Source organism: Takifugu flavidus, chromosome 8, assembly GCF_003711565.1.
Source record: "Takifugu flavidus isolate HTHZ2018 chromosome 8, ASM371156v2, whole genome shotgun sequence".
Taxonomy (NCBI): domain Eukaryota; kingdom Metazoa; phylum Chordata; class Actinopteri; order Tetraodontiformes; family Tetraodontidae; genus Takifugu; species Takifugu flavidus.
In genome coordinates, this window is record NC_079527.1 from 4234680 (window position 1) to 4261798 (window position 27119).

Consider the following 27119-nt stretch of genomic DNA (forward strand, 5'->3'; position numbering starts at 1 on the left):
AAGATTTTGATTTTTACAAAAATACTTTATTCACAATTTACACAGGGACACAAAACGCCCTGTTTAGAAACACACAGAATGACAATAAATAAATAAATAAATAAATAAATGTGAAAAACCAGCAATACAATTTATTCCACAAGGGATTGTGCAAAATGCAAATGGTTCTCAGTGACAGTGCATAGTAAATCCTTGTGTCATCATAAAATATGATGACACAAGGATTTAACCTAGGGGAGGAGAGGAAACCATGACCCAGTGGGGTGACAGAGGCCTGTCAGGTGATCATGTATCTGGACCCCGGCAGCCTTGGCCTGTAACAGCATAGCTAAGATGTTAACCTTATGATTAGACAACCCCCTAAATAAACTGCTGTTCTAAATCCATCCAATGAATGGCGCAATAGCAATTGTGTTAAACAAGCAAATTGTTTATACCAGGGCAATATAAGTAGGTCAAACAAGAGCCAATCGGATGAGCTCTTTTGTATTTTGCCCATGATTTATTATGGTTTCTACATTTTATGTTTTTCACCCTCACTGTTTCAAGAACGATGGTCATCCTATTTTTTTCGTGAAAGTGAATGGGAAAGCAGTATGTTTGTTGTGTTCACATGAGTTTTCATGCCAACAAATATAACTTTCAAGGACAGCGGAGAAAACAGAAGGTGGATGAACTGTTGTCTAGTCTGAAGAAACAGCAGTCTGTTTTTACTCACAGCCAAGAGATCAGTGACGATGCGGTCAAAGCTGGTTACCTCATTGCTAAAGAAATTGTGGTGGCTTCAAAGCCATTTAGTGAGGGCGATTTCATCAAAACATGCGTAGTGAAGGCAGAAGATATTGTGTGCCCTGAAAAGCGACAGGCTTTTGCAAATATTTGGGCAACAGAGTTTTATGATTTTATCTACATTTCTGCCCGAGAAATGTCACCCTGATATGGTTTGTGATACTGTTTTGGTTTTGTGAATCACGTAGTGTGATTTATTGTGTGTTCTGTCCTCAGAATTTTCAAGTAACTTTAAGTGTTTTATGATTAATAGTGCTGTTCTGTTTGTCCTATGGACAGTAATAAACAAAGAAAACAATCTGAAGTTGTTGTTTTTAAGTTGTATACCATGATTTTGCCGGTCTGGCCTGCTTAGGAATAGATTTTCCTCTGTGTGGCTCCTGAGCTAAAATGAGTTTAAAACCCCTGCACTATAGTGTTTATTCTGAGGTGCCTGTCCTGCTCTGCATCTTACCCCTAACAGTGTACATCACTGACATTCTTTTTATTAATGATGCTGTAAGTTATGTACCTATGTGTTTTTCAGTTTTGTTTTCTAGTTATTTTGTTCTTGCTTACCCAAGGTAGCTAATTTGGTTACCAGATTGTCCAGATATCATTACATAAATAAACTTTGCCCACTTGAATTACACATGGAAACTCGTGGTCTCTTAATCACACCTCAACTGAAATTGGGAGACCAAAAGAGGGATGCTGGGACCTGAACCTGTGGATGAGCAGTGGAGGCAATTTCACAGCAAAGACTCCTTTCAAAACTGGATCTAGTCAAGATAAGCTAAGCTAAACATAGAACTTTGACCTGATGCTGTATTTATGTTGTAGTGAGTTGTTTGGTTGACAGTTTATGGTTTAGTTACATCTGCCACATTGTTAAGTTGATGTTAAGTTGCAATACATTCTTGGCATACTAGGCAATACATAACCCAGCACCTCATCAAACACACACTCATCACATTTCACACCTGCATGTGACTTCAGCCAGCAAAAATGATCTGAGACTGTCAACCATTTTGGTAGCCTCTTTGTTCCTGGCTTCAGGGCCCCAGCAGCAATTTCGCACTACCTAAGCCCCTTTTACACTGGACAAAAACACACATTTAAACATGCTTGGAGGGTACACACATTTCCCTAGGCAGGTGTTCCAGACATATCCCAGTGAGGCCCCAGAGACAATCCAGAACATGCTGGAGAGACTGTGTCTCAAGGCTAGTCTGAGAGCACCTCATAATCCTCCCAGAACAGCTGGAAGAAGTGTCTAGGGTAAGGGCATCTCTGCTTAGAGTGCTGCCTCTGCAACCTGGTCCCAGATAAGCGGATATAGACGAGACGGATCTAAGCAATATGTAATAGCATGCATAAAAAGAATAGAATGAACCCTGAATAAACATTTACAAGTAGCCTCAGATAATAAAACTAATGGTAGACCCTGGGTGGGTTGTAAATCAAACCTTGTGTATTGAAATAAGCACAAATAAGCATAAATATTGAGTTTTATTGAGAATCTGCGATTGTCATCATTTTGACAGGGCTACCAAGACGTAATGTCACTGCGGCACATGACTGACACTAAATTATTCCATTTTTGTTTTTTTAAGTTGACATTTCCCATATTTTTTATAATTCTATACCATCAAAATGCTTTCTGACCTGTCATAGTCTCCATTGCAGAGAGCTCTAACTGGGATGGTGAATGGCTGCCACACTGGGTTCAGCGTGTTCTTGATCACCTCTGTCTTATGGCAGATGGTAAACCTGGCAACACACAACAAATACAGTCATTACACATCTGGTTTCCTCCGATTGTCTACACGTAGGGGAGATTTCACCACTAGTTTACAGGTTCCTCCTGTAATGCTTAAAAATTGTTAGGATTCACAATTTGCATTTTCTCCTTGTCTACAAGTTTTTCTCTTTTCTTAGGATTGTGGTGTATCTCACACCCAGGTGATGCATGGGGTGATGGGTGTGGTTAGCCCTTGATTCGATGCACTGTTCGACGCACCATTTAGTATATTCTGGTGGATGCAGAATAAAGACGTCCAAACCATCTGCTCTGTCCGAGTCGTTCCTCGTCCTGCCACATTGGTGACCCCGTTTTGAACATGTTCAAGGCAGCAGACGAAGGTATCTCCTCTTCGGCCATGTCGCCCCGACACACACAGCCATCTAGCTTCACCGCATCCATGAAGATGCCCGACTTCTGGCAGAGCGACCCGGCCCCGTGGTTCCAGCATGTCGAAGCGCTGTTCCACCTGCGAGGAGTCACCGAGGACGACTCCAGATATTATTTGGTGGTCGCGGCTCTGGACCAGCAATCCACTCGCCGCGTCATGCAGCTGCTGCGGGACCCGCCACCGCGCGGCAAGTACACAGCAATCAAAGAGCTGGAGTTTCCTCCCGGAGGAGGAAGAGTGACCTGTGTTTTTTCCACCAGCGTTTTGTCCACAAGGCCCGGCGTTGTGTTCCTCCATGTGCATTCGAGACGCAGGGAAACACCAGGGCTGTGTGGCAGACACATAGGGGTGTTCAACGCGCCATTTAGTATATTCTGGTGGATGCAGAAGAAAGACATCCAAACCATCTGCTCTGTCCGAGTCGTTCCTCGTCCTGCCACTATATATACAGTATATACTGCTCACAAAAATTAAAGGAGCACTTTAAAGAAACACATTGGATACATCAGATCTCAATAAGAAGTTGGATATCTATACAAATAACGACAGGGCAGTGTCTTAGGAACAAAAGGATGCCAAGTCTTTTAATGGAAATAAAAGTTTTCAGCCTACAGAGGGCTCAATTGTGTAGACACCATAAATGAAGATGTGGCAGGCTAGTCCATTTTTTCCAAAACTTAATTTCTGCAACTCAAAATGCTTTTCAGTATCTTGTGTGGCCCCCACGAGCTTGTATACATGCTTGACAACGCCGCGGCATGCTCCTAATGAGACGACGGATGGTGTCTTGTGGCATTTCCTCCCAGTTCTGTGTGAGCCCATCCCTGAGCTGTTGTACAGTCTGAGGAGCAACCTGGCGGCGCCTAATGGACCGAAACATAATGTCCCAGAGATGTTCTATTGGGTTTAAGTCAGGGGATCGTGAAGGCCATTCAATTGTTTCAATTCCTTCATCCTCGAGGTACTGCCTGCATACTCTTGCCACGTGAGGCCGGGCATTGTCGTGCATTAGGAGGAAACCAGGACCTACTGCACCAGCGTAGGGTCTGACAATGGGTTCAAGGATTTCATCTCGATACCTTATGGCAGTCAGAGCACCATTTCCTAGGCAATAGAGGTCTGTGCATCGCTCCATGGATATGCCTCCCCAGACCATCACTGACCCACCACCAAACCTGTCATGTTGAACGACGTTGCAGGCAGCATAACGTTCTCCTTGTCTTCTCCAGACTCTTTCACGTCTATCATAGGTGCTCAGGGTGAACCTGCTCTCGTCTGTGAAAAGTACAGGGCCCCAGTGGCGGACTTGCCAATTCTGGTGTTCTTGAGCAAATGCCAGTCGAGCTCCACGGTGCTGGGCAGTGAGCACAGGGCCCACTACAGGACGTCGGGCCCTCAGGCCACCTTCATGAAGTCTGTTCCTGATTGTTTGGGTAGGGACATTCACACCAGTGGCCCTCTGGAGGTCATTCTGTAGGGCACGAGCAGTGCTCAGCCTGTTCTGCCTTGCACAAAGGAGCAGGTATCGGTCTTGCTGAGGGGTTGAGGACCTTCTACGGCCCTGTCCAGCTCTCCGAGAATAACCACCAGTCTCCTGAAATCTGCTCCATGTTCTGGAGATTGTGCTGGGAGACACATTAAACCTTCTTGCTGCAGCACGTGTGGATGTGCCATCCTGGAGAAGTTGGACAACCTATGCAACTTCTGTAGGGTTAAGGAATGGCCTCATACTGCCAGTAGAGATAATTACGCAAGCCAAAATCAGCACGAGTGGAAAACCAGCCAAAAAAGATCAAGAGGGAGAAACTTGAAATGACCTCCACATGTAAAACCAGTCCTGTTTTGAGGGTTTTCTAATTGTTGCCACTGAAGTACACCAGTTGTTAATTCCATGAACACCAATACAGCTGAAATTGATTAACGAGGCCCTCAGCTGCTTAACCAACCAGAAAATGATCAGACAGGTTTAATTCAATTCATGCCAGGCCCAATAAAAAAAGGGTTCCTTTAATTTTTGTGAGCAGTGTATATATATATATATATATATTATATATATATATATATATATATATATATATAATATATATATATATAGTGGCAGGAGGGTCCCCCTACATGAGCCTGGTCCTGCTCAAGGTTTCTTCCTGTATTCCTGTATTCAACAATTGTGTTTCAAACCACTTATGTCGCCAGGGTTATCAATCCTGGTTATCGCATTATAACATTTTAATTTGCTGAATAAACTGTTCTTTTTTAAAGTTTCATAACTTCCTTCATTTCTATTTTAAATTCTCTTTTGAAGGGAGATGAGGAACTTAAAAATCCCCAATGGTACCTTCTGAGTCTGAGAAGGAGTTTCAATGTCAAATCTTTAGGTTTTTTAGCCTATTCCTGAAAGAATGTTTAATTATCTCTTGTCTTTTGAAATTCATGGCCCTGTTATAAATATAAGTATAATCTAAAATTAGGTTAGCAAACTACGAGATATGCGTAAAAATTTGACGTTAAGCATGCAACTTACGATCCATCCTCATTACTCCGATAAAAAACCAAGAAGGGGTCCGACTTGCCAAAGAAATCTTTCTTGTCTAACTTGTTGGCACACAACTGCATGGTGGCAAGATCCTAGAAGAGGAAACAAGTGATTTAAATATATGTCAACATAAAAACCATCCCAATTCAGACTTGCATGTCTTGGTGGAACTCAAACTGAAAAAAACCCCAAAAGCCTCAAACAAGAAGTACAATCACTTGCACTCATATCTGATCTGACAGCTGATGCAGGTTATGTTGAAAAGTGATAACTTAATAAGTGCAACAGTTAGCAAAATAATAATAATTGTACATCTGTGGCATAGGGTAATTACAGAATATACTAAGGGACATATTTTAGAAAACTCATGTCATTGATATTGCATGTATTATTAATCATATTTATTCTATTAAACTCAAATCCATTTGATAGACAGGCTTAATTAATCGACAAGCATAGCTATGTTTCAACACATTTACACTGCTCCACACTCTTTGTCTGTAGGCTGCTATTAAATTACAAACTATATTTACTCTAACAATGTAGTACAAAAAAACAAAAAAAACTAACTGTTTTAAACAGATCTATAACAAAATACTTGTTTTTGATGCAATATTTTTTACTACTACTGGAAAACGGACACATTATGCTGACCACTGCCTCCAGTTTGCAGGCTTGACATCAGGAGAAACGCTGGGTTAGCTGACGTAAACCTGCTAGCAGGTTGATACTTTCTTACTTTTTAGTATCAGAGTATGTTGCCCAGGTAATTGACTCAGAGCTTTGCTGAACTGTCTTTGTGAAACCCCAAATCCAGAGTTTGCCTCGTCTAAGGGTTGACTAACTCTGGATTCTTACAAAATTTGCTTTCAGTAACGGGCCCCAGGTGTATGAAAGAAGTGATGCGGACTGACCCTGCAGTTACTTAGCTCCTCTGCAGTAAAGAGGATGGTTCCACACTTTTTTCCAGGAATCCCACTGAGGAGAAAAAAAGTGACAATGGAAATTAATCAAAAACAAGGACACTGTCGTACTTACAGTATGTCTGCATAGAGTAGACATAAATAATACTTTCTAAAAAAAATTAACAGTATGTTTGTAAAAAACAGTTTAATATTAAAAAATCAACATCTCCTGGCACATTTTTGAAATTATAATTACACATTATTACATTATAACAGCATTTTTCAAAATCATTTTATTATCAGGCAATGAAGATACAATTTTGATACAAACATTGCCATAATGTTAGCCGTGTCAACATTCAGGCGAACATTCTGTTCAGGTGCAGAATTTGAATGCAGCATTTGCTCTCTTCCATCCAGCTAAGACAATTTTAAATCTTAAAGGCTATAGAGGTTTTATTCCATCCTTCTCTCTAATTTAATCACAATCTGGATACCAAAACTGAATGCAAAAGACTGATTCAGTCGTGATAAAAAAAATTACAACAATATTGAAAAAATGAGCAATTTGTAGATTTCAGAATCAGAGTACTTTATTGATCCCTTTAGGGGGTGTCCATTAGGGAAATTAGCATCTCCCCAAAGAAACATACAGCACTGTTTAAAATATTAAAAATAATAAAAAAAAATAGAATAAAATAAGAAATAAAATAGAATAAATTAAAAATAGAATATAAATATAAATATAAAACTATAGAAATGTAAATAAATGAACTGAATGAATGAATGAACGGAATGAATGGATGTCCCAGTATTATGTTATTGCAGTGTTGTTCCAGTCCTTCTGTTGGCCCTCCTCCCCCCCAGTGAGGAGTTGAACAGTCTGATGGCTCGGGGGATGAATGAGTTCCCCAGTCTGTTTGTCCTGTAATTGGGGAGGCGCAGCCTCTGGCTGATCAGGCTTCTCTGGCTGTGGATGACAGTGTGCAGAGGGTGGCGGACATTGTCCATGATGCTCCGCAGCTTGTCAATAGTTCTCCTCTCTGCCACTGTCACCAGAGGTTTCAGCTTCATCCCAACCACCGAGCTGGCCCGCCTGATCAGCTTCTCCAGCCTGGAGAGGTCTGCTTTTGTCACACTCCCCCCCCAGCACACCACAGCGTAGGACAGGATGCTGGCGACCACAGACTGGTAGAACATCCAGAGGAGTTTCCTGCAGATGTTGAAGGATCTGAGTCTCCTCAGGAAGTACATCCTGCTCTGGGTCTTCTTGTACAGCTGCCTCGTGTTGCTTGTCCAGTCCAGCCTATTGTCCAGCCACAGCCCAAGATATTTATAGGTCTGCACGCCCTCCACCTCCTCCGTTCCTATCTGAACTGGTCTAGGTCTCGGTCGGTCCCTCCCAAAGTCAATGGAGGTGTTGAGCTGCAGGCCGTTGTTGTGGCACCAGGCAACAAAGTCCCTCACCAGGCACCGGTACTCCTCCTCTTCGTCGTCTCTGATACATCCAACGATGTCTTTGTCATCAGCGAACTTCTGAATGTGACACATTTCAGAGTTGTAACAGAAGTCTGAGGTGTACAGAGTGAAGAGGATGGGGGACAGCACAGTCCCCTGTGGAGCACCGATGCTGCTGACCACAGTGTCAGACGTGATGTCCTTCATCCTGACGAACTGCGGCCTGTCGGTGAGGTAGCTGGAGATCCAAGCAACCAGGCAGGGGTCCACTCGCATCTGTAGAAGCTTGTCCTGTAGGACAAAAGGCTGGATCGTGTTGAAGGCACTCGAGAAATCCAAAAAGAGGATTCTCGTTGTGCCACTCCCCTTGTCCAGATGCGAGTGGACTCAGTGCAGCAGGCAGATGATGGCGTCCTCTACACCGACCTTGTCCCGGTAGGCAAACTGTAAGGAGTCCTCAGCGTGCTGCACCTGGGGCCTGAGGAGGTTGAGGAAGAGCCGCTCCAGAATCTTCATCAGATGTGATGAAGATATGTCTGGAATCTGAGCCACATACTTTAAAAAAAATAATTTTCACCTGATGAACACTTATTTCCTAAAGGTCTGTTAAAAAAAGTCTGTTTTCTTGCGAAAACATTTTATTTTGTCTTCAGATGCCTATGTGGTTGCTAGATGAAAGCTCAGTCCTAAACAAACTATCATTTAGTGCATAAACTGTATGTAAGGTTTTGTGTAATTGACATGGCAGAAATCAGGAGAACCCCATGGACTAAACCACATGAAATTATCAGAAATGCTAACTTTCCTTCAAAATCAACAGTTTATCATATCTACATTAATGCATTATCACGAGAAAAAGAAACCTGACATTTTATGACATAAACAAAAAACAGACTTGTCAAATCACTATGATAATAACTTCAATAAACTGTTAATTTCTGCATTTTCCTAATCAGACACAGCCATCAAAAGATTGTGGGGTACAATGTTTGTGAAATAAGGTAGAAATCACTTGGACATCATAGTGCCAAGAACTGTGTTGTTCAGATGGTGAGACATGATATGATATGCCGAGACTGTCCCAAATTCGATCATCCAATTCTTCAGTGTAATAAGTATTATAGATAAAAATGTTTTCCAAAAGAACTCTGCACCCCTTCTTTCATGCACAACAGTTTAGACTGCACTTCACCACCAAACCACCATGATTCACAATAGAAAATTGAGCGACAAATTTTCTTGTCAGCAAACATACTGCAGAAAAGCCTAGTTATCATGCCACCTACACCATATTCTGCTGGAAGACCCTCCAGCATTGTAAGCTCAGCCTCTATCCCCTCCCTTCATTACATCTACAGTTTACAGCTCACCAATGAAACCATCTGCATTGCAGGAAAACCCTGCCCAACTATGGCAGAGGACCATTAGGCTGAAGAACAATTTTTTCCTCCAGGCTTTCATGATTACTTAACTCTGTGCCTCCTCTGCCCCCTCATCACCGTGTCCCTTGCACAATGAAAGACTGCACATTCTTAAGTACTGAGGCTCGCGTACACAGAGATATTGATACTTGCTCCAGCTCAAGATTTCTTCCTGTTAAAGGGGAGTGTTTCCTCGCCACTGTTGCTTGTTCGGGGTCCGGCCCTGGAATTCTGTAAAGCGCCTACAGACAATTTTGATTGTAACAGATGTTAAATAAATATGTTTTGATTTGATTTGATTAAGCTATGTGAGGGAGTGATGTCAGAGGTGGGCCAATCCTCTGAGGCATATGAAGGGAATCAAGGGGATCAAATCTTCAAATCTATGGCCTGAATTATTTTAATTATCTACAATTAAATATTTCTTCAATTATTGTTAAAAGTTTAAATGTATGGTTATTTCATTGTATGGTTGTCCATGTAATATACCTACCAGGCATTCTACATATTTTTTAAAAGGGTACTTTTTGCATCATTGTTATAGCACTACCACCTCAGCCCATTGTTGCCATAGCAACACACAGGTAAGGGTAAAGAAGTGCTAATTTTGCAATGCAGCATGAGGCCCCTTTCATAAACTGTTGACCTACAAAAAATACACCCACCAGCATGTGGAGGCTACCAATACCATATATGTTCTATGAAAAATACCGGGGGTGGGTGTTGTGGAATCAATAGCTAAAGCTTTATATACTGAGTTTTTTTACTGTTATTACTGTTATTGGCTATGTGTTTCTTATTCAGCCCGACAAGATGACAGCACTAAAAATGTCTAGACCTATCAGTAAAAATGTTTAGGCCTCTCAGAACCTTGGCTGAACTGTTTCCTAGTTTTTCAACCTTTTTTAATCTCTAGTATGATTTTTTTTCCCTCCCCTCTGTTTTTATTAAGCTTTTTCCTTTCCTTCTTTCCATCTTTCTCTCTTTTGTCAAGGTCCTTGTCACTTTTGATGAATCTGTCTAACTTTTAGCTGGTCTTTACCTGCCTGCCTCTCTTCATCCTCCCTTGTTTTATCCCCTGGGCTTTGCTGCTTCTCATCTGCCAGAAGCTATTCCCTGCAGTCAACCATCACAGACACAGGCCATATGGGAATAGTGGCTGTGCTTGTCACAGACCTAGTGCCATTTTGTGTGGTGTTATGTCTGTGTCTGACTTTACCACTCTACCTCTCCAGTTGATCGCCTTCGACTTTGAGATCGTCTTAATCTGCTAATAAGATGATTTTTAAGGAGTGAGAGAGAGAGAAAGAAAGAGAGAAAGAATGATAGATGGTGGACCACAGTGGTGAGAGCTTGAGGCTGATTTTATGGATTAGTGACTGATGGTAACTCTCTTTGGTGGTGAAAAGTACTGTTAGGTTTCCCCAAGGTGTGGTGTGTCTTCAGTTTGTTGGTTGAGTGTTTTTATGGCTTATTTTCCCCCAGAGTGATGGTGTTTTGTTGGTTTGTGCTAGGTTACCTATTCCTAGCTGTAGAATTTAGTGATGACCAGCATGGTAAGTGGATTTATCAATACTTTGTATCATTAAACAAGCATAAATTGTATAAATGACGACCAGTCTCTGTTGTTTTCTTGTTTTTATCCCAGGATAAAAGGAGACTTGTTTTGCTTTAATTTTGTCATTGTTGTTGAATGCAGAGATTTTTTTCATGAACAAAATACTAATAATTATGTTCCTCCTGATGCAACAGACGATAAATGCAAAACTACTCACGAGAGGATCCGCTCAAGCCGCCCTCCAGTAGACCCTATGATTTCTCCAAGAGAACAAAACGTCTGGCCCAAAAAGTCCTTGGGAGAAATAAGTCCTTATTAGGTTCACATAGCTCAGATACATTGGTTAGAAAGCAAGCATATACAGTGGCCAATCCAGAAGAATGGAATTCAAACAACTGCCGCCCATGATAATAATAAAATAAAACAGGGACAATAGCATTTAACATAATGCAGCATGTTGCTGTGTCTGCATGAGCAAAAGACAGTTATAAATAAGTAATTAAATGTCCAGACACACAAACTACTTTAATATACTGTCTCAAACCACAAGTCTGCATTTACTTTCAAGTCAAATACATGATGAAAAGCAGACAGAAAATAATTAAATAACTGCTGATATGCGACTTACCTTCTGCTCTTCCAGGAATTGATATTTATAAAAAAAAAAAAAAAGGTCTGTAAAAGCATGAATGAATGTACATTGTCAATATTCAAAGCTGGCATTTGGCACAATAAACTTACATGTTTGGAAATATTGGAGCTTCTGGAGTCCACACTGTAGCTGTCAGAAACAAATGTCAAAGAAATTGTGATACACTATATGAGTAGTTTCATTGTGGAAAAATTGCTGTTAGTGCTCACAATTGCACACAATTTAGGTTTATGTTGATGAAAGTTCACAGTCATCCACAATGAATTCTTGGCTTAACTCTGGGAATCCCAGAGTTACATATACCGTGCTGGTTTACTTTTTGATTTACTGGTTGACTTGCAAATTACCACCAATAGTAACAATGGCATTCAGTAAACCAGCACAGTGTATATATATCTCTCCGAATCCCATCAGTTAATTTAGAAGCGCAATTTAATAGATTACTATGAAATGGATGAATGAGATCCATAAACACATTTATTACAACATTAATTTTAATTGTTCAAATAACCTGCAACATCTAAATTATTTAAATGTAGTTGAAGACATGATGGTAGTAGCTTTTTTTTTACAGTGGATCTTTTTTATAGTTGGTAGGCAAGTGGTTGGTGGGAGTTTTGGTTTATTTGGAACGAAAAACAAACAAATATGTGGTTGATTTACTTACACATCAAAACGTAGGATTTGTTTCTCCTCAAAGAAGAAATCCAGGAAAAATTTCCTGACAAAGTCTGGGTTTCGGGTGTTATCAATTACCTCTGTCCTGCCAAACTGCAAAAGAAATGCTAATTGATACTGATTCAACAATAGAAATTATTAAGCTGATGAGTGAGAAAATATTTGCTTTAGAGTGTAAAGTAAATTAAATGAAATAAATTTTAAAGGAACCCATGTTTTATTTTTACACTTTCCACACTTTTCCTTTGAAAACAAACAAAAAAAACAGCAACAGTGTCATTACTGTCCAGCTAACTGAATCCATAATCTCTTGGGAAATTAGGCTGCTATACGAGATCTACCTATAGGCCGGTGTTGGGTCGGTGTCTCTTGGGCCATTTGGTTCCAACATCTCCGTGGCAATTATACCAGTAATCCCTATAGGCTGCCAGCCTCGCCTCCATGGTTAGACCCGACAGCACCAGGTAATGAGCTATTGATCTTGTTACCGCTTCCCTGCAGCCTCAATACCGCTGCCTTCTGTCTTCAGCATTCAATGAATATAATCTGTGCAATCAAATGTGTCTCTATTTTATCCATTACCTAAATACACCTAAATAGAAATCCATGGGCCTCAGAATCGGCTCTTTATTCAAAATGCTATTGTGTGCAGCAGTTCTATTTCTATGAGTGTTGTCCGTTGGTTTCCAATTTCACTAATTCCTAATTGTTTTTCTTTTGTGGGGATGCATATCTGAGTTAATGAATTGAAGTTTGTGACAGAGCATTTGGAAATACTGCAATGTTATACCTACAATTTCAAAGAAGATTTTTAACAACTTTTTGTCCTAAAATGTCAATATTAGTTTTCATTAAATGTAATAACACTGTCTGTAGTTTCAACTTCTAGAGAGGATTAGTTAGTGCCACAGAAGTCAGAAAAGAAAAATCATTATATATACTATACACATACCTGACAGACAATGTCATTGTCAGAGATTAATTAAGGTTTACTCACCTCTCTCCATTCTTTGGTGCCAACAGCTTGCAAGTATAGCACAACCACTGTACAGAGGAAAAACAGGAGTTCAAGGTATAGAAGGAAAAAGGAACATTCAGTTGAGTATTTATTGTTTCTAAGTGATGCCTGTAGCTTCAGCATCTGACATGCATCAAAACAATGGCATAACAAAATCAATAAGTGACATATATTTTAAATTATGTCTATAATATTAATATGTATCCATCCACACATGCATCATCTTCTGCTCTGGAAGCTTTGCAGCTGCCCTTCTTCTTCGTTGTTGTGACAATACATAAAATATAAGTCAGGAGGGAACAAAAATCAAACTCTGCCCACGTGAAAATGTGATTGATGCATTGCAGATATAACTGATAGGTGAGTTCCTACCTATCAATAGAAACTGAAAATCAAACCTCGTTTGTATGAGGTATGGATTTTAAAAAACTTAAAATACAATTCTACAAGACAAATCCATTATATTGTAGGGTGGTGGGGCTTTTATGCACCAGTAAAAAGTTTTAACCATTTCCCTGTTATATTAATTTCTTAAACTGGGTACAATGGGATATTAAAGGAACGTTCTAAGCCCCCTGACCACTCTAACCCATAAAGAAATTTATGGTTCACTCAGCATTGATGGCAATTTGTCCACCATGGAGATGTATGTTTTTATTCTAATGAAAGACATATATTTTGATGTAATATTATTAAGCAACTACAGTATAGTGCCATTAAAATATTGCATAGGTCATCATAAATGACCACTCAGAATGTAATAGCAATGGCATATTTTGAAATTTGTAAAAAAGGTTTTTCCACCGTGGAGCTCTAGAAAGATTTATAATTAGAAAAGATTATTAACAAGACAAAAAGCTAACTGTTCTTAAATCCAGCAACATGACATTCAGTTAAAAAGAGAAGAAATAACACTTTTGAGATGAATCTGCTTAAATTCTCGGAAACTACTTGAGCTGGACTCGTGTCATGTCACAAACAACAGACAGGTTGAGAATTTTAAACGTTTTCTATTCGGGTTTGTACCTTAAAGCAACCCAAACAAGCAGACAGAATCAGGTCAGTAATCCAGACAGTCAGAACACAAGAACAAAGCACAAAGGGTACACTGGACGGTCCAACAAAATAAAGCTTGGCACAGAAGGTAAGGAGAAGATGGCTTAAATATACAAGAAAGAGAGCAGGGATAATTAGAAGCAAGTGAGGCACATTGGGTAATTAACGGTTAAGACAAACGGTGGCTGCAAGACAAAACACAAACTACAATAAAAATGATGCATAACTCGCTAACAGTCTTGCTAACAATTATCCAATTTGCCAAAACAATCTTGAAAGCTGCAGTTACATAACAATGCAGTAACATACCTTTCATGGCTTGTCTTACCAAAATCTCTAACCTACACACCTCACAGAGTAATTTAGGTAAAGCAGGGTCATTTAAATTGTTTCCTAGTCATCTAGTATTCTAGTAGAGGCAAAGTCATAATTGTCTGAAAAGCAATTTCTGTAACTGGACGATTAAACCCAAAATCTTTAAGGACCATGGAGCAAAACTTACCCTTGACCTTAAATTAATTTTTGTTGATCATCCCTCCATTAACTCAAATGTTTTACATGTTAACCTATGGTAATAAAGCTATTGGCATCTTAGATCCAAAACCATGCATTTCAGGGAAGGAAGTAAAGCTGAAAACAACAGATCTGTTTTTCGATAGTGATTTTAAAGAAAGACTATAGGGGAGTATTATAACCTGCATCTGAGACTTGGAAGACTAGATTGGCAAGGTTCTTGGAGGAAGTGAAGTGATTTAATTTAATTTTAAGGACCTGATTTACTATGATGTTTGGCACAGCCACAGCTTGCCTGATATTATCTGATTAATCAAACCAAACAGTGACTATTTGGTTTGATGAACAGTGCCACAATGCCAACAATGCCACTTTTTCAGTCAATGCCTTATGTCTGGCCGGGGTTATGGCGGAATTGTCTGGGGAGATAATGTTCTAGGCATCCCTTTGAAACAACTCAGTGAATTACAATTAAATTTGGCAAATAAAGTGTTGGGGTTCAGGGTTGTGTCTGTTTTTTTCCTCTGGGGGCGTGGAGGAGCTTGATTGGCGGCAGCTGGCGCTGCAGGCAGGCGCACCTGTGGGCAATTAATATCTGGTCGCCTACTTAAATAGGGAGCACCTGCCCATCAGCACCAGAGTGTTGTGTTTTCTTTGCGGCTTGGTGGCGGGAGTGTTGCGGCTTTGTTGGTGTGGCTTTGCTTGGTCCGTCTTTCCTGCACATTCAAGGTCTTCATGCCGTTCAGCCCAGGAGGACTGCTTCTGTCTTCTGTGTCTCTCCGGCACGTTCTAGGTCTTGATGCCATTTGCTGGACCTGGGTGGTGCAGAGCCTGCCTCCCGAGTTCTCTGCAGTCCAGGAAAACTGCTTCTGTTCGAGGACTCACTTGGGACCTGTGAAGCGCTGACGCTGACTCCCAATCTCCCTCCAGTCCAGGAGGACTGCTTCTGTCTTCTGTGTCTCTCCGGCACGTTCTAGGTCTTCGTGCCATTTGCTGGGCCGGCAAGTGTGCCGTGCCGGACTCCCGAGTCCTCTGCAGTCCAGGGGGACTGCTTCTGGTTAAGGACTCACCGGTGGACCTGTGAAGAGCAGACGCTGACTTCCGAGCTCCCTGCAGTCCCGGAAGACTGCTTCTGTCTTTTTGTGTGTTCCCCTGACAATAAAACTCATTCGGACCATTTTACCACTGTCCTGGCCTGTGTTCAGGTTCTGTTCAAAACCCTTGTTTCCTAACATAAAGAGAGATGATGTCTTTCTAGCAGGCAGGGCAATCTTTTTTTTTTTTTTTTTTACAGAGGATTGCCCCAGTGTGGCTTTTATTTGACTTTTAATTACTGAAATTAAAATCTTAAAGTTGTTCATAAACAACATATAAAACAATGTTCCATCTACATACTTTTACTTCTGAAATAAGCCAAATTGGATCACATCTTATATGACAGTTTTTGCTCAAGATAGTCTACTCATGCAGAGAGAGCTAACAATTCTATATAACATAAAACAAAACTTTCTCGTAGTTGTCCAGAAAATCAAGGAGCAACTTGTATATATTTTTAGGATAGAACAATATTAAGGTCTCAAAGCCCCCCACCTCATCACATTTCATAAAAAGCATTCACCCTGTGCCTGAGTGAACAGACACAGCAAAATGAATACACAGGATTACTTTCATACTATGCTGAACATAACAAATATTGTGAGTAGCTACATTTTTGCCATTAAAGTATATAATTTTAGAAACTCAAGGCTGAGTGAGAGTGAGAAGACTATGTCTCCTTCAGATTTTAATAGAGTGAAGCAGCTACGCATGTGGCTCAAAACAGGCAGTACTCCAGTGTTTAATGATGTTACATAAGATAAGTGGGATGTTTCTTATGAGTGATCGGAGCTTAGTGGTGGAGATGAATAAAAGACAGTCATGAACTGCATGCAGAGGGGGAACATGACACAGTGTTTAACATTCCTTTAATTTTTTCTTGAGTTGTCTTGAGCAACATTTTAATTTGTCTTTGCTGATCATCTCATTACACTTGTGCTGTTAAACTGCTCAAACTGTTAAACTGCTCAACTGACACCTTATCAGCCTAATAGACCGCTCCGCTCTCAGAATGCTGGTCTACCTGTGGTCCCCAGAGTCTCTAGAGGTAGAATGGCGGGTCGAGCAGTTAGCGGCGAGGCCCCCCTGCTGTGGAACCAGCTCCCTGTCCAGGTACGGGAGGCTGACTCCATCTCTACTTTTAAAATTAGGCTCAAAACTTTACTCTTTGAAAAAGCTTATTGTCGCTAATTCTGTAGTCCCAGTTACTATCATAGACAGACAAATTATCATACTTAGGGGGTCGTCTAATCATTAGGTTAACATCTTAGTTATGCTGCTATAGGCCGAGGCTGCTGGGGCCCAGAAAAATGATCACCTGACAGGCCTCCGTCACATCACTGGGAAATGGTCCCCTCTCCTCTCCTCCTCATCACATAGACTAGTGATGTTATTTTTTGTGTACAATACATGTTACAATTAGATTACTGCACAATAAATGTAGGAATTCAGTGCAAGGCTTCTCCAGGAACAAAATGAACTCTATTACAGGCTAATCTTACGTTAGCCATCATTACTAGCAACGAACGTTAACACTTGTGGTTACACCGCCATCTAATGGACAAACACACGAACAACCACAATAAATAAAAGTGAAACGAAGGCGACGCTGGGATACACACAAACTTGTAAATATTGACGTCCCTCCTAGCCAATGGGATGACAGGAAAATGCTAGGCGATAGCCAATGGCAGAGCAGCTACAAGCAAGTTTGTGTTTGCTAAACTCCGTGAGCTGGGAGTAGCAGCGGTAGCATATTTTTGACCTTCGTATCCTGAAATTTCCTTCGTAACAAGAGGAAATATTTTCCCGTTGAGACGCTTCATAACCTGAAAAATCCGCATGTAGAGATGTTCATAAGTAGAGGTCCCACTGTATATATATACTCTGGTTCCAAAAGATGGTAAAATAAAGCTGTGTGAAGCTAGAAATATCAATTAGATGCAAAGAACACCGAGGTTGGGAATTGCAAAAGAATTGGACCTTATAGGACTGGATTAAGTTTGTCGACCACCAGTTTCTCTCATTCAACAGCCCCACGAGAGGATCATGTAGTGGTGTTAGTTTTACTGCTCCCCCCCTTCTGTATTCATCTACAGGTATCGCCACCTTCATAAGCTGTATGCCTACCTACTGACCTCCGACCCCACTGACCCACCCAACCCGACTCTACCGGCAGCTTATTTTAATTAATTTTTATGTTCTACCTATTCTCTCTGTAATGTCTAAAGAATGTGTATTGATCCCTTGCAGATCCTGATTTTTGACCTCTGAGGATCTTAGCTTTGAAGATCTTATCTTCTTTTTCAGCCATCCTGGCACTATCTCAACATGTCCCATTTGTGTCCTGTCATCTATGTTTTTCTGTGCTCGTGATTTAATGTCTTGTTATCCGCCAAGTGGAATTGCTGTGAAGGACAACAGGGGTCCACAGGCTCCTGGGCTCTCAGACTGAACTCTATACCATTTGGTTGGTTATATTGTGTCATGCAGTCACAAGAAAGGAATGTGTTTACTTGACCATATATAAGGGTCTACCGAACAAAGCACTTTGGAGATCTTCACCATTGGGACCACGAAATCCTCCCTCGGGCAAGCTGCACAATACATGACTGTTCTCTCCAATAAACATCTCTTAAAACCAAGTCGGTGTCTACGAAGATTCCTTTCTCATCACCTGTCAACCACCAGAAGAAATTTACCACAGTAGCACAATTAGAAGTTCCACCATTGATGGACGTTTTGCCTTTGTTATCCTCTAATATGATGCAGCATCAAGGCTGTATTTATCATTTCTCAAATGTTTTGATTGGACAGATATACATACACCACATGTGTAAAGTCAGAGAAGGGAATCAGAAAATTAAATTGATGCAGCAACAAAGACTAAATTCAATTATTCAATGACTAAGCAATGTGGAAAAAATTGTCCAAAGACAAATTCTGACTCACCAATGAATTACATAAGTAGAGGTGCTTTAACGTTGATAATACACTTGATGCAATTGCAATCCAGGTGGTGGCTGTCAACTGATCACCACCTGGTGGTGAGTTGGCTCCGATGGTGGGGGAGGATGCCGGACAGACCCGGCAGACCCAAACGTATTGTGAGGGTTTGCTGGGAACTTGACTCGACTCTGCAACATTGCGTGGACTTCGGGGGCCGTGCCGCTGGATTGGCAGACCGGTGTGGTAGTCCCTCTTTTTAAGAAGGTAGACCGGAGGGTCTGTTCCAACTATAGGGGGATCACACTCCTCAGCCTCCCTGGTAAGGTCTATTCAGGGGTACTGGAGACGAGGGTCCGCCGGATAGTCGAACCTAGGATTCATGAGGAGCAATGTGGTTTTTGTCCTGGGCGTGGAACGGTGGACCAGCTCTACACCCTCAGCAGGGTCTTCGTGGGTGCATTGGAGTTTGCCCAACCAGTCCACATGTGTTTTGTGGACTTGGAGAAGGCATTCGACCGTATCCCTGGGGGGTCCTGTGGGTGGTCCCCAGAGAGTATGTGTCGGGCCCCCTGATACGGGCCATCCGCTCCCTATACGATCGGTGTCAGAGTTTGGTCCGCATTGCTGGCATTAAGTCGAACTCGTTTCCAGTGGGGGTTGATCTCCTCCAGGGCTGCCCTTTGTCACCGATTCTGTTCATAACTTTTATGGACAGAATTTCTAGGTGCAGTCATGGTATTGAGGCGGTTCGGTTTGGTGACCTCAGGATCGGGTCTCTGCTCTTTGCACTTGATGTGGTCCTGTTGGCGTCCCGTGACCTCCAACGATCAGAGGATCGGTTCACCACTGCGTGTGAAGCGGCTGGGATGAAAATCAGCACCTCCAAATCCGAGGCCATGGTTCTCAACTGGAAAAAGGTGGAGTGCCTTCTCCGGGTCAAGGAGCAGATCCTGCCCCAAGTGGAGGAGTTCAAACACCTCGGGGTCTTGTTCACGAGTGAGGGAAGAATGGAGCAGGAGATCGACAGGCGGATCGGTGCAGTGTCCGCAGTAATGCGATTTACTGGTCGATCTTCGTTCCTACCCTCACCTATGGTCATGAGCTTTGGGTAATGACTGAAAGAACAAGAGCACGGGTACAAGCGGCCGAAATGAGCTTCCTCCGTAGGGTGGCTGGGCTCTCCCTTAGAGATAGGGTGAGAAGCTCTGCCATCCGGGAGGAGCTCGGAGTAGAGCCGCTGCTCCCCCGCGTTGAGAGGAGCCAGATTAGGTGGCTTGGGCATCTAGTTAGGATGCCCCCTGGACGCCTCCCTGGTGAGGTGTTCAGGGCATGTCCCTCCGGTAGGAGACCCCCGGGAAGACCCAGGAAATGTTGGAGAGACTATGTCTCTCAACTGGTCTGCAAACGCCTGGGGATCCGACCGGATGAGCTGGATGAAGTAGCTGGGGAGAGGGGAGTCTGGGCTTGTCTTCTTAGGCTGCTTCCCCCGCGACCCGACCCCGGATAAGCGATGGATGGATGGATGGATGGATGGATGAATGGATGGATGGCAATTGCAATCCGGACTGACTTCGCTGTACATGTCGCCTCTGTTCTCTGCTTCATGCCAAAATACATAGGCTGTATCTTCAGTAAGCAGCTCAATGCTGCACTGACAGGCAGTAATGAAGCAATTCATGTAGGCTCGAGTGATATTACCACTTTGTAGTGCACAAAAACGTAGTGCACAGGGGAGCGAGGTGAGGGAGCAGTGAGCACAGGTGAGTGGGGTGAGGGAGGAGTGAGCAAAGGTGAGTGAGGTGAGGCAGGTGAGCGGGGTGAGGGAGGAGTGAGCACAGGGGAGCAAGGTGAGGAGACAGTGGGCACAGGTGAGGGAGCAGTGAGTGCAGGTGAGGGCACGAGTGGCGCGTCCGAGTGGTGGCTTGTTCCTGCGAAGTGGCGGAACAAGCGGAAAAGTGCTATGAAGGACAAGGGGGTAAAACCAGAAGGCTGGAGGATGCAGCAGCAGGCACAGACACCAGCGACTGCGAGTCCATGTCGGACTTCAGCGAACTGTCCTGGACAATGCCAGACAGGCAGGAAATTGACTTGTACCCTCCAAGCTTGTTTAAAAAGTTCCTTACGCAGACCAAGGGCATGAAAGGCCTTGATCTGGGAACATATTTCCCTGACAGGCTCCATTTCATCTGGTCAGCAAGCTTTTTAATTAGGAATAAGGCAACGTCAGACATCACAGACCCTGAAATCTATAGGCTGAAGAAGCACATGGGCAAGGCGAGGAAACAGCTGAATCGAAAAAACGTTTACCATGTTTCCTTGTATTTATTTATAACAGTCTTTGATTTTTTTCCCCCTCGCCATGAATACATTCAAAATTGGAACGTTGAATGTCAATGGAGCCAGGGATGCAAAAAAAAAGGGCACTTGTGTTCGACACAGCAAGAAGAAAACATGTTGATGTCATGTTCTCCAGGAGGCCCACAGCGACAGAGGCATCAAAGCGAACTGGGAGAAGGAGTGAGAAGGGCAGGTGCTGCTGAGCCACAACACCACCCTCAGTGGTGGGGTGGGCCTCCTTTTTTCAAGGGGCTTCACTCCATCATTACTGGAGGTGGAGCATGTGATGAGGGGACGGTGCCTCATCCAGCCTCGCAACATTGTCTGAGACAGCTGGCCTCTTCCATGGCCTGGTGGATGTGTAAAGGAGGATGCATGCAGACAACAGGCAATACACTTAGTCCCGCCTAGGTGATGGTAGGATCTCCTCGGCCAGACTTGACCGTTTTTATTGTTTTAGGCATCACTTCAGTGTTTTTAGGCAGTGTAACATCATGCCAGTTGGTTTTACCATTTACTCGTTGGTTTTAGGTGAAGTCACTATAAAGAACATTATGCTCAGGAGTGCATACTGGCATTTAGTGCATACTAGCCCAGGACAATAGTTTTAGAGAGGTTTTTTGTCATTTCTGGTCAGAGTTTTGAAAGAAATAATCCGATTTTAAATGCTTAGGACAGTGGTGGGATGTGGTAAATTAGAGATACAGCTCCTGTGCCAGCAGTATACTCTCAATGCCACGCACGTCGATAAAAGACCGAGAGACGGAGATAGTGGAGCTAGAGGCGATTGACAGCTCCACAGGAGATCGAGGGTGTATTGAAATCCTCCAATCCAAAAAAATGGCCTTGGCCAGCCTGCTGGACAATCAGGTACAGGGCGCACTGGTCAGGTCCCGGATTCAGGACCTCACTGAGATGGATGCTCCCTCTAGCTTCTTTTTTGGGCTGGAGAAAAAGCCAGAAGACAGAACCTAATAATCCATTCACTGTTTTTGAGCACAGGGCAGGAACACGTGGAACCGGGCCAGATAAGGAAGCGGGCAGTGGAGTTCTTTGCCTCCTTATATGAGAGTGAGTACTGCAGGGATGACGGCCTGTTCAACGAGTTCTGCGGGGACCTTCCTCGGGTCTCTGAAGAGACAAACTCGCGGCTGGACAGGCCGTTGCAACCGACGAGCTCCACACCGCCCTGCTCAGCATGAAAGGAAGGAAAGCTCCAGGTGTCCATGGGCTCATGGTGGAGTTCTTCAAAGCCTTCTGGGATATTGTGGCCCACGACATGCTGGAGGTATTCAATGAGAGCTTGGCCTTGGGTTCCCTGCCGTTGTCCTGTAGGAGAGTGGTGGTCACCCTCCTGCCAAAAAAGGGCAACCTGCAGGAGATTAAGAACTGGCGCCCTGTGTCTCTGCTGTGTGTGGATTATAGGATTATGTCCAAGACTTTGGCCTCCAGGCTCAAAGAAGCTATGGAGCAGGTCATCCACCAGGACCAGACTTACTGTGTGCCCGGCAGGTCTATAGTAGATAACGTCCACCTACTTTGGGATATTTCGGAAGTCTCTAGGTCATTGGACATCGATACTGGTCTCATTTCGTGAGACCAGGAAAAGGCTTTTGACCGGGTTGAACACCATCACCATTATTGTTCCTCCAGAGTTCCTCTGGAAGGTGATGGAGAGGTTCGGGTTCAGCCCTGGCTTCATAGCGATGATCCGCGTCCTGTTCTGTGACATTGCGAATATGCTGAACTTCAGTGGCAGTCTGCATGTCCCCTTCAGGTTATGTAGAGGCGTCCGGCAGGGCTGCGCCCTCTCTGGAATGCTCTACGCTCTCTCCCTCGAACCCCTCCTCTCTAGGATCCGTTCAAACGGATGGCCTGGTTTTGCTGTCCTTTTACGAAAAAATATGTTTTATCTGCCTACGCAGATGATATAATAATAGTGGTGCGTAGGCAGAGTGACGTGGACACCCCATTTAATTTAAAGGTTTTATTCAACCGCCTGTCTGCAGCCAGGGTAAACTGACACTAGAGTGAGGCCCTGGCCGTTGGCAGGTGGACAAATGATCTGCCGGTCCTTCCCCAGGATCTTTCCTGGCAGAGGGACAGCCTAAAATAGGTGTTTTTATTGGAGACAAAGAAACTGAAAAAAGAAATTGGCTAGACACATTGGAAAAGGTAGAAGAAAAAAAAAAAAATGGAAATGGCTCCTCCCCCACATGTCGTACAGAGGCAGAACTCTTGTCCTCAATAACCTGGTGGCCTCTGTGCTTTGGCATTGGCTCAGTTGCATCGAGCCACCCTCAGGATTACTAGTACAACTTCAGACAAGAGTTCTGGCCTTCTTCTGGGACGGCATGCATTGGGTCCTGCAGGAGGTGTTGTACTTGCCTTAAGAGGAGGGAGGACAGAGGGAACGAGGGAGAACGAGGACAGAGGGAACGAGGGAGACGAACAGATACGCTCACACAACAGTCACTCAGCCAAGACAAACAGACACCCTGGTCCTGACAGGCATGCACAACCTGCTTAAATAGGCAGCAAGATGTAAATTGCCTACAGATGCGCCTGCCCGCAGTGCCAGCTGCTACCAATTCTGCTCCATTCCACCCCCTGCAGGACAACAACCGGCACAACCCAGAAAACCCAACAGTGGTGAGGCCAAAATGGCGATTTACATCTCTAGGAAAAACAAAATTTCAAAAGCTGGAGATAGTGAAGCCACCTCTGTGTGGTGCTGCAATGTCTGGTGTAGGCTGAGGTTGGAGTTTGTTTTTTTTATAAAATGATAAATGACCTCGGCCAATTCCGCGATATATGGTGTCACAGAAATGTACTATGCAATAAACGGAGGATCATTTGCACTTTGCACACCCCCTTGTGGGATAAATTGTATTGTTGTTTTCTTAATATTTATTTATCTATCTATTTATTATTGTGGTTGTTATTATTACTATTATTATTACTATGGTTGTTATTATTATTAAAAAAAATAATTTTGTTATTATTATTATTATTATTACTATTATTATTGTTATTCTGTGTGTTTTCTAAACAGGGTGTTTTGTGTCCCTGTGTAAAAAATCAGGAGCTGCTAATGGATAGGAACAAGGCTTGGTGGAGTACTGAAATCCTGAACCCAAAGTATCCACAAAAGAGGCAATCCTGTCTAACTACTGGCCAGTAAAACATGGAAGCTCCTGTCAGCTATGATAGCAGCTGCAATGAGTATGTACATGAGGGCAGTGATCATTGGAGAGTATAGTGCCCGACAGATCAATCTTTGCATTTTGTCACTCACATAAAGACACCAACGGTCAATGCATGGAAGATTTATCCCCCTAAGAATGTACACCAAGCAAAAGAAGGAGGCTGAGGATTAGAGAGCCAGTACTTAGGATGAAATCGAAAAGATCAATCAGTACATCACAAGGATGGCACCCAGTGTTGTACTGTGCAAATAAATGACTTATCTGCCAGGAGTGTAGTATTCTAGAAATTAGGATATTTTCTCCATTCTTTACAGTATTATAAACCAAATATATACAATATATCTAAAATAAGTTTGTACTTACTGTAGCTCAAGTGCATAGTGTCTGAGACTTGCATTTTAAATTCAAGAAAAATCAAGGGGTAAACGGCCACAAATACATGTGGATTTTTTATTTTTATTTTTTTAAAATAACAAAATCATCATACCCACCATTCCTAACTAAGAATAACTACACAGCATACTCCCTGCCAAACAGGTCTTGTGTATTATTCAGGTTCTGGCAAAAATTCTGGCAAATTTCACCATAGGCAGTAATTCTCAAATAATAATAGGAACAGAAAAATTGTTTCACATTTTTTTCAATCAGCACCACAGACCAAAATACAATATAGTCTACATACCAGGATCTGACTTGGAGAATGTATCCAATTCCAGCAGACTCCTATAAAAACAAGTTCAAGTTAGTATGCAGAAGATTTGTTTTGTTTTGCGCTTTGATCATTATTGCTAGAGTTTTGAAAAATACAGATCACCCATAAAACCTTGAGAGCTCCCTTATATAATGAATCAACAAATGTATTTACCTTAGTACAGATTTTAGGTTCATATTGTAAACCAAAATGATATACAGTATTTATTGCCCTAGGAAATCTGATTTTGTTGTTGGTTTTTTTACAACAAAATCTTGTGAAAAGCCATAATACAACTAATTGAATGTGAAAAAGAGCTCCAATACATCTCTTTCTCCAAATTCACAGCTGAGCTCAGTCCTCTATGACCTATCTGACTAAGATGTTTGTATACTTTGGCTGGGATGATCTCAAAATTAACTACAGGGGAGCAACATGTATTATTCAGGCATGATATGGGAGGAAATGCCTCACATGGGTAAGACACTGCCACTTTAAATCTGCTCCATCAGCCAGTCAGTATCAAAAGCAGTCAACCATTTAGCCTGCCAGCAGTCATTTATAAAAATACCATTTGGAGATATTCTATGCCAATGTTACATATACTTAAATTATTTTTGTGTCATTTTTGGAACCATGTTATTTATTTATTATTATTATTACAAAATTTGCGTCGTGGCTTAAATTACACATATCTATGCAGGGTTCTGAATATCACTGATAAACACTGGCTGGAGCAGAAGAAATTAGGTTTTAAAAATAAAAAAATATATATCGAATTTTTCTTATCAGGTCGGCTGTCACTTTTTTTTAATTGCATTTTAAATGATAATAATACTCTTTTGAATATCATCTAGATTTTTGACCTTACCGGCAAGAAACAGTAAGTTCTATTTTAGTTGCAGGGACTCTGGTGTTCAGAGGGTCGAAGTCCCCGATTGATGCCATCGTCCGAACTCACGACCGTAATGAACAGCTGCCAAGAAAAGAGACGTGGTCATTTACAGTGGGATCGTGACCGCAGAACATCCATTGTCGAGGTGTCTTCTCGCTTCCGGGGCAAAAAAGCAGCAGAATAGAGGAAAATCACAAATATATGGCAGAGAAGGAATCAGCGGAAGTTGTGCGAGAGTAAAGTTCATTCATTCTTCGTAAATTACGATGGGTCGCAGTGTGTGTGTCCAGTGTGGAGGTGGAAAAGGCGGAGGGAGCGCAGCCAACTGGAGTTACCGAAACGCAAACGCCACCTCTCTCCCTCTCTCTCCCTCCCCCCCCCCCCCCTCTCTCTCTCTCTCTCTCTCACACACACACACACACACACAAAATAAACTTGCACACTCTATCTATCATCCATCTATCTATCCATCATATTTTATATTTACATTCTAGTAAGTAAATGTTGGATCGCAATACCTCTTGAGTGTCACTGCCAATCCACGTGTTCTTTGAATGAAGACTTCAAGAAGAAAAATGCCAATTTCAAAATGTATTTAGCAAATAGAACCAATTCAAGATACAAATATTACAGAGCTCTGGGCCAGTTCATAACCCTACAATAACAGAGTCCATTGCCAGGGCATGAAGTCTGACAACCTAACTATCCCTTGACCCAGTCTTTTATAGAAACATGTAGGCAAATTATTGATGCTAATTCAGTCCAATCCAGTCCTTCTTCTTGGTTGACCTCTTCTTCTTCTTCTTCTTCCCGTCCCATTGGATGCTGACACAGTCCTTGTTTTCCGTTGTTTCCCAAATGGCCAGGTCAAAGTTCACCTTCTTGCAGAGTAACCTATGAACACCAGTAAACTATGCTGTCACGTTTTACGATGGGGTTTAACACTTTGTGTCTGAATGTCTCCTGCTGATTACAACTATGTAAACAACAATCATGTCAAGGAAGGGTCAACTGACCTTTATTACACTTACTAAAGATTCTACCATTCCTAACTTCTAAAGTACTCCTAACAAAAGACAGGAACATAGTGTAGCGTGTTGGGGAGGGTCAGAGTGGGAAATTCCCAGCATGCTTTGTAGTAGTGTGTTCTGTGGGTTCAGGTTTGTGTTAACCCTGTTTTGTATTTGT

At 42.3% G+C, this 27119-nt stretch overlaps 1 protein-coding gene across 1 annotated transcript in view; it reads right to left on the reverse strand.

Annotated features, from left to right (window-relative positions):
* LOC130530410 (copine-9-like) overlaps nucleotides 1–26284 on the reverse strand; it is a 42026-nt gene extending 15742 nt beyond the window's left edge. The window contains exons 1-9 of the mRNA XM_057041562.1: nucleotides 25908–26284; nucleotides 25028–25068; nucleotides 13166–13212; nucleotides 12158–12261; nucleotides 11580–11619; nucleotides 11056–11135; nucleotides 6411–6474; nucleotides 5485–5588; nucleotides 2437–2541 (exon numbers count right to left, since the gene is read on the reverse strand). Of these exons, the coding sequence (XP_056897542.1) occupies nucleotides 2437–2541; nucleotides 5485–5588; nucleotides 6411–6474; nucleotides 11056–11135; nucleotides 11580–11619; nucleotides 12158–12261; nucleotides 13166–13212; nucleotides 25028–25068; nucleotides 25908–25984 (662 nt within the window). The 5' untranslated portion in view covers nucleotides 25985–26284. The remainder of the gene's footprint in view (nucleotides 1–2436; nucleotides 2542–5484; nucleotides 5589–6410; nucleotides 6475–11055; nucleotides 11136–11579; nucleotides 11620–12157; nucleotides 12262–13165; nucleotides 13213–25027; nucleotides 25069–25907) is intronic.
* Between the last annotated feature and the right edge of the window lie 835 nt (nucleotides 26285–27119).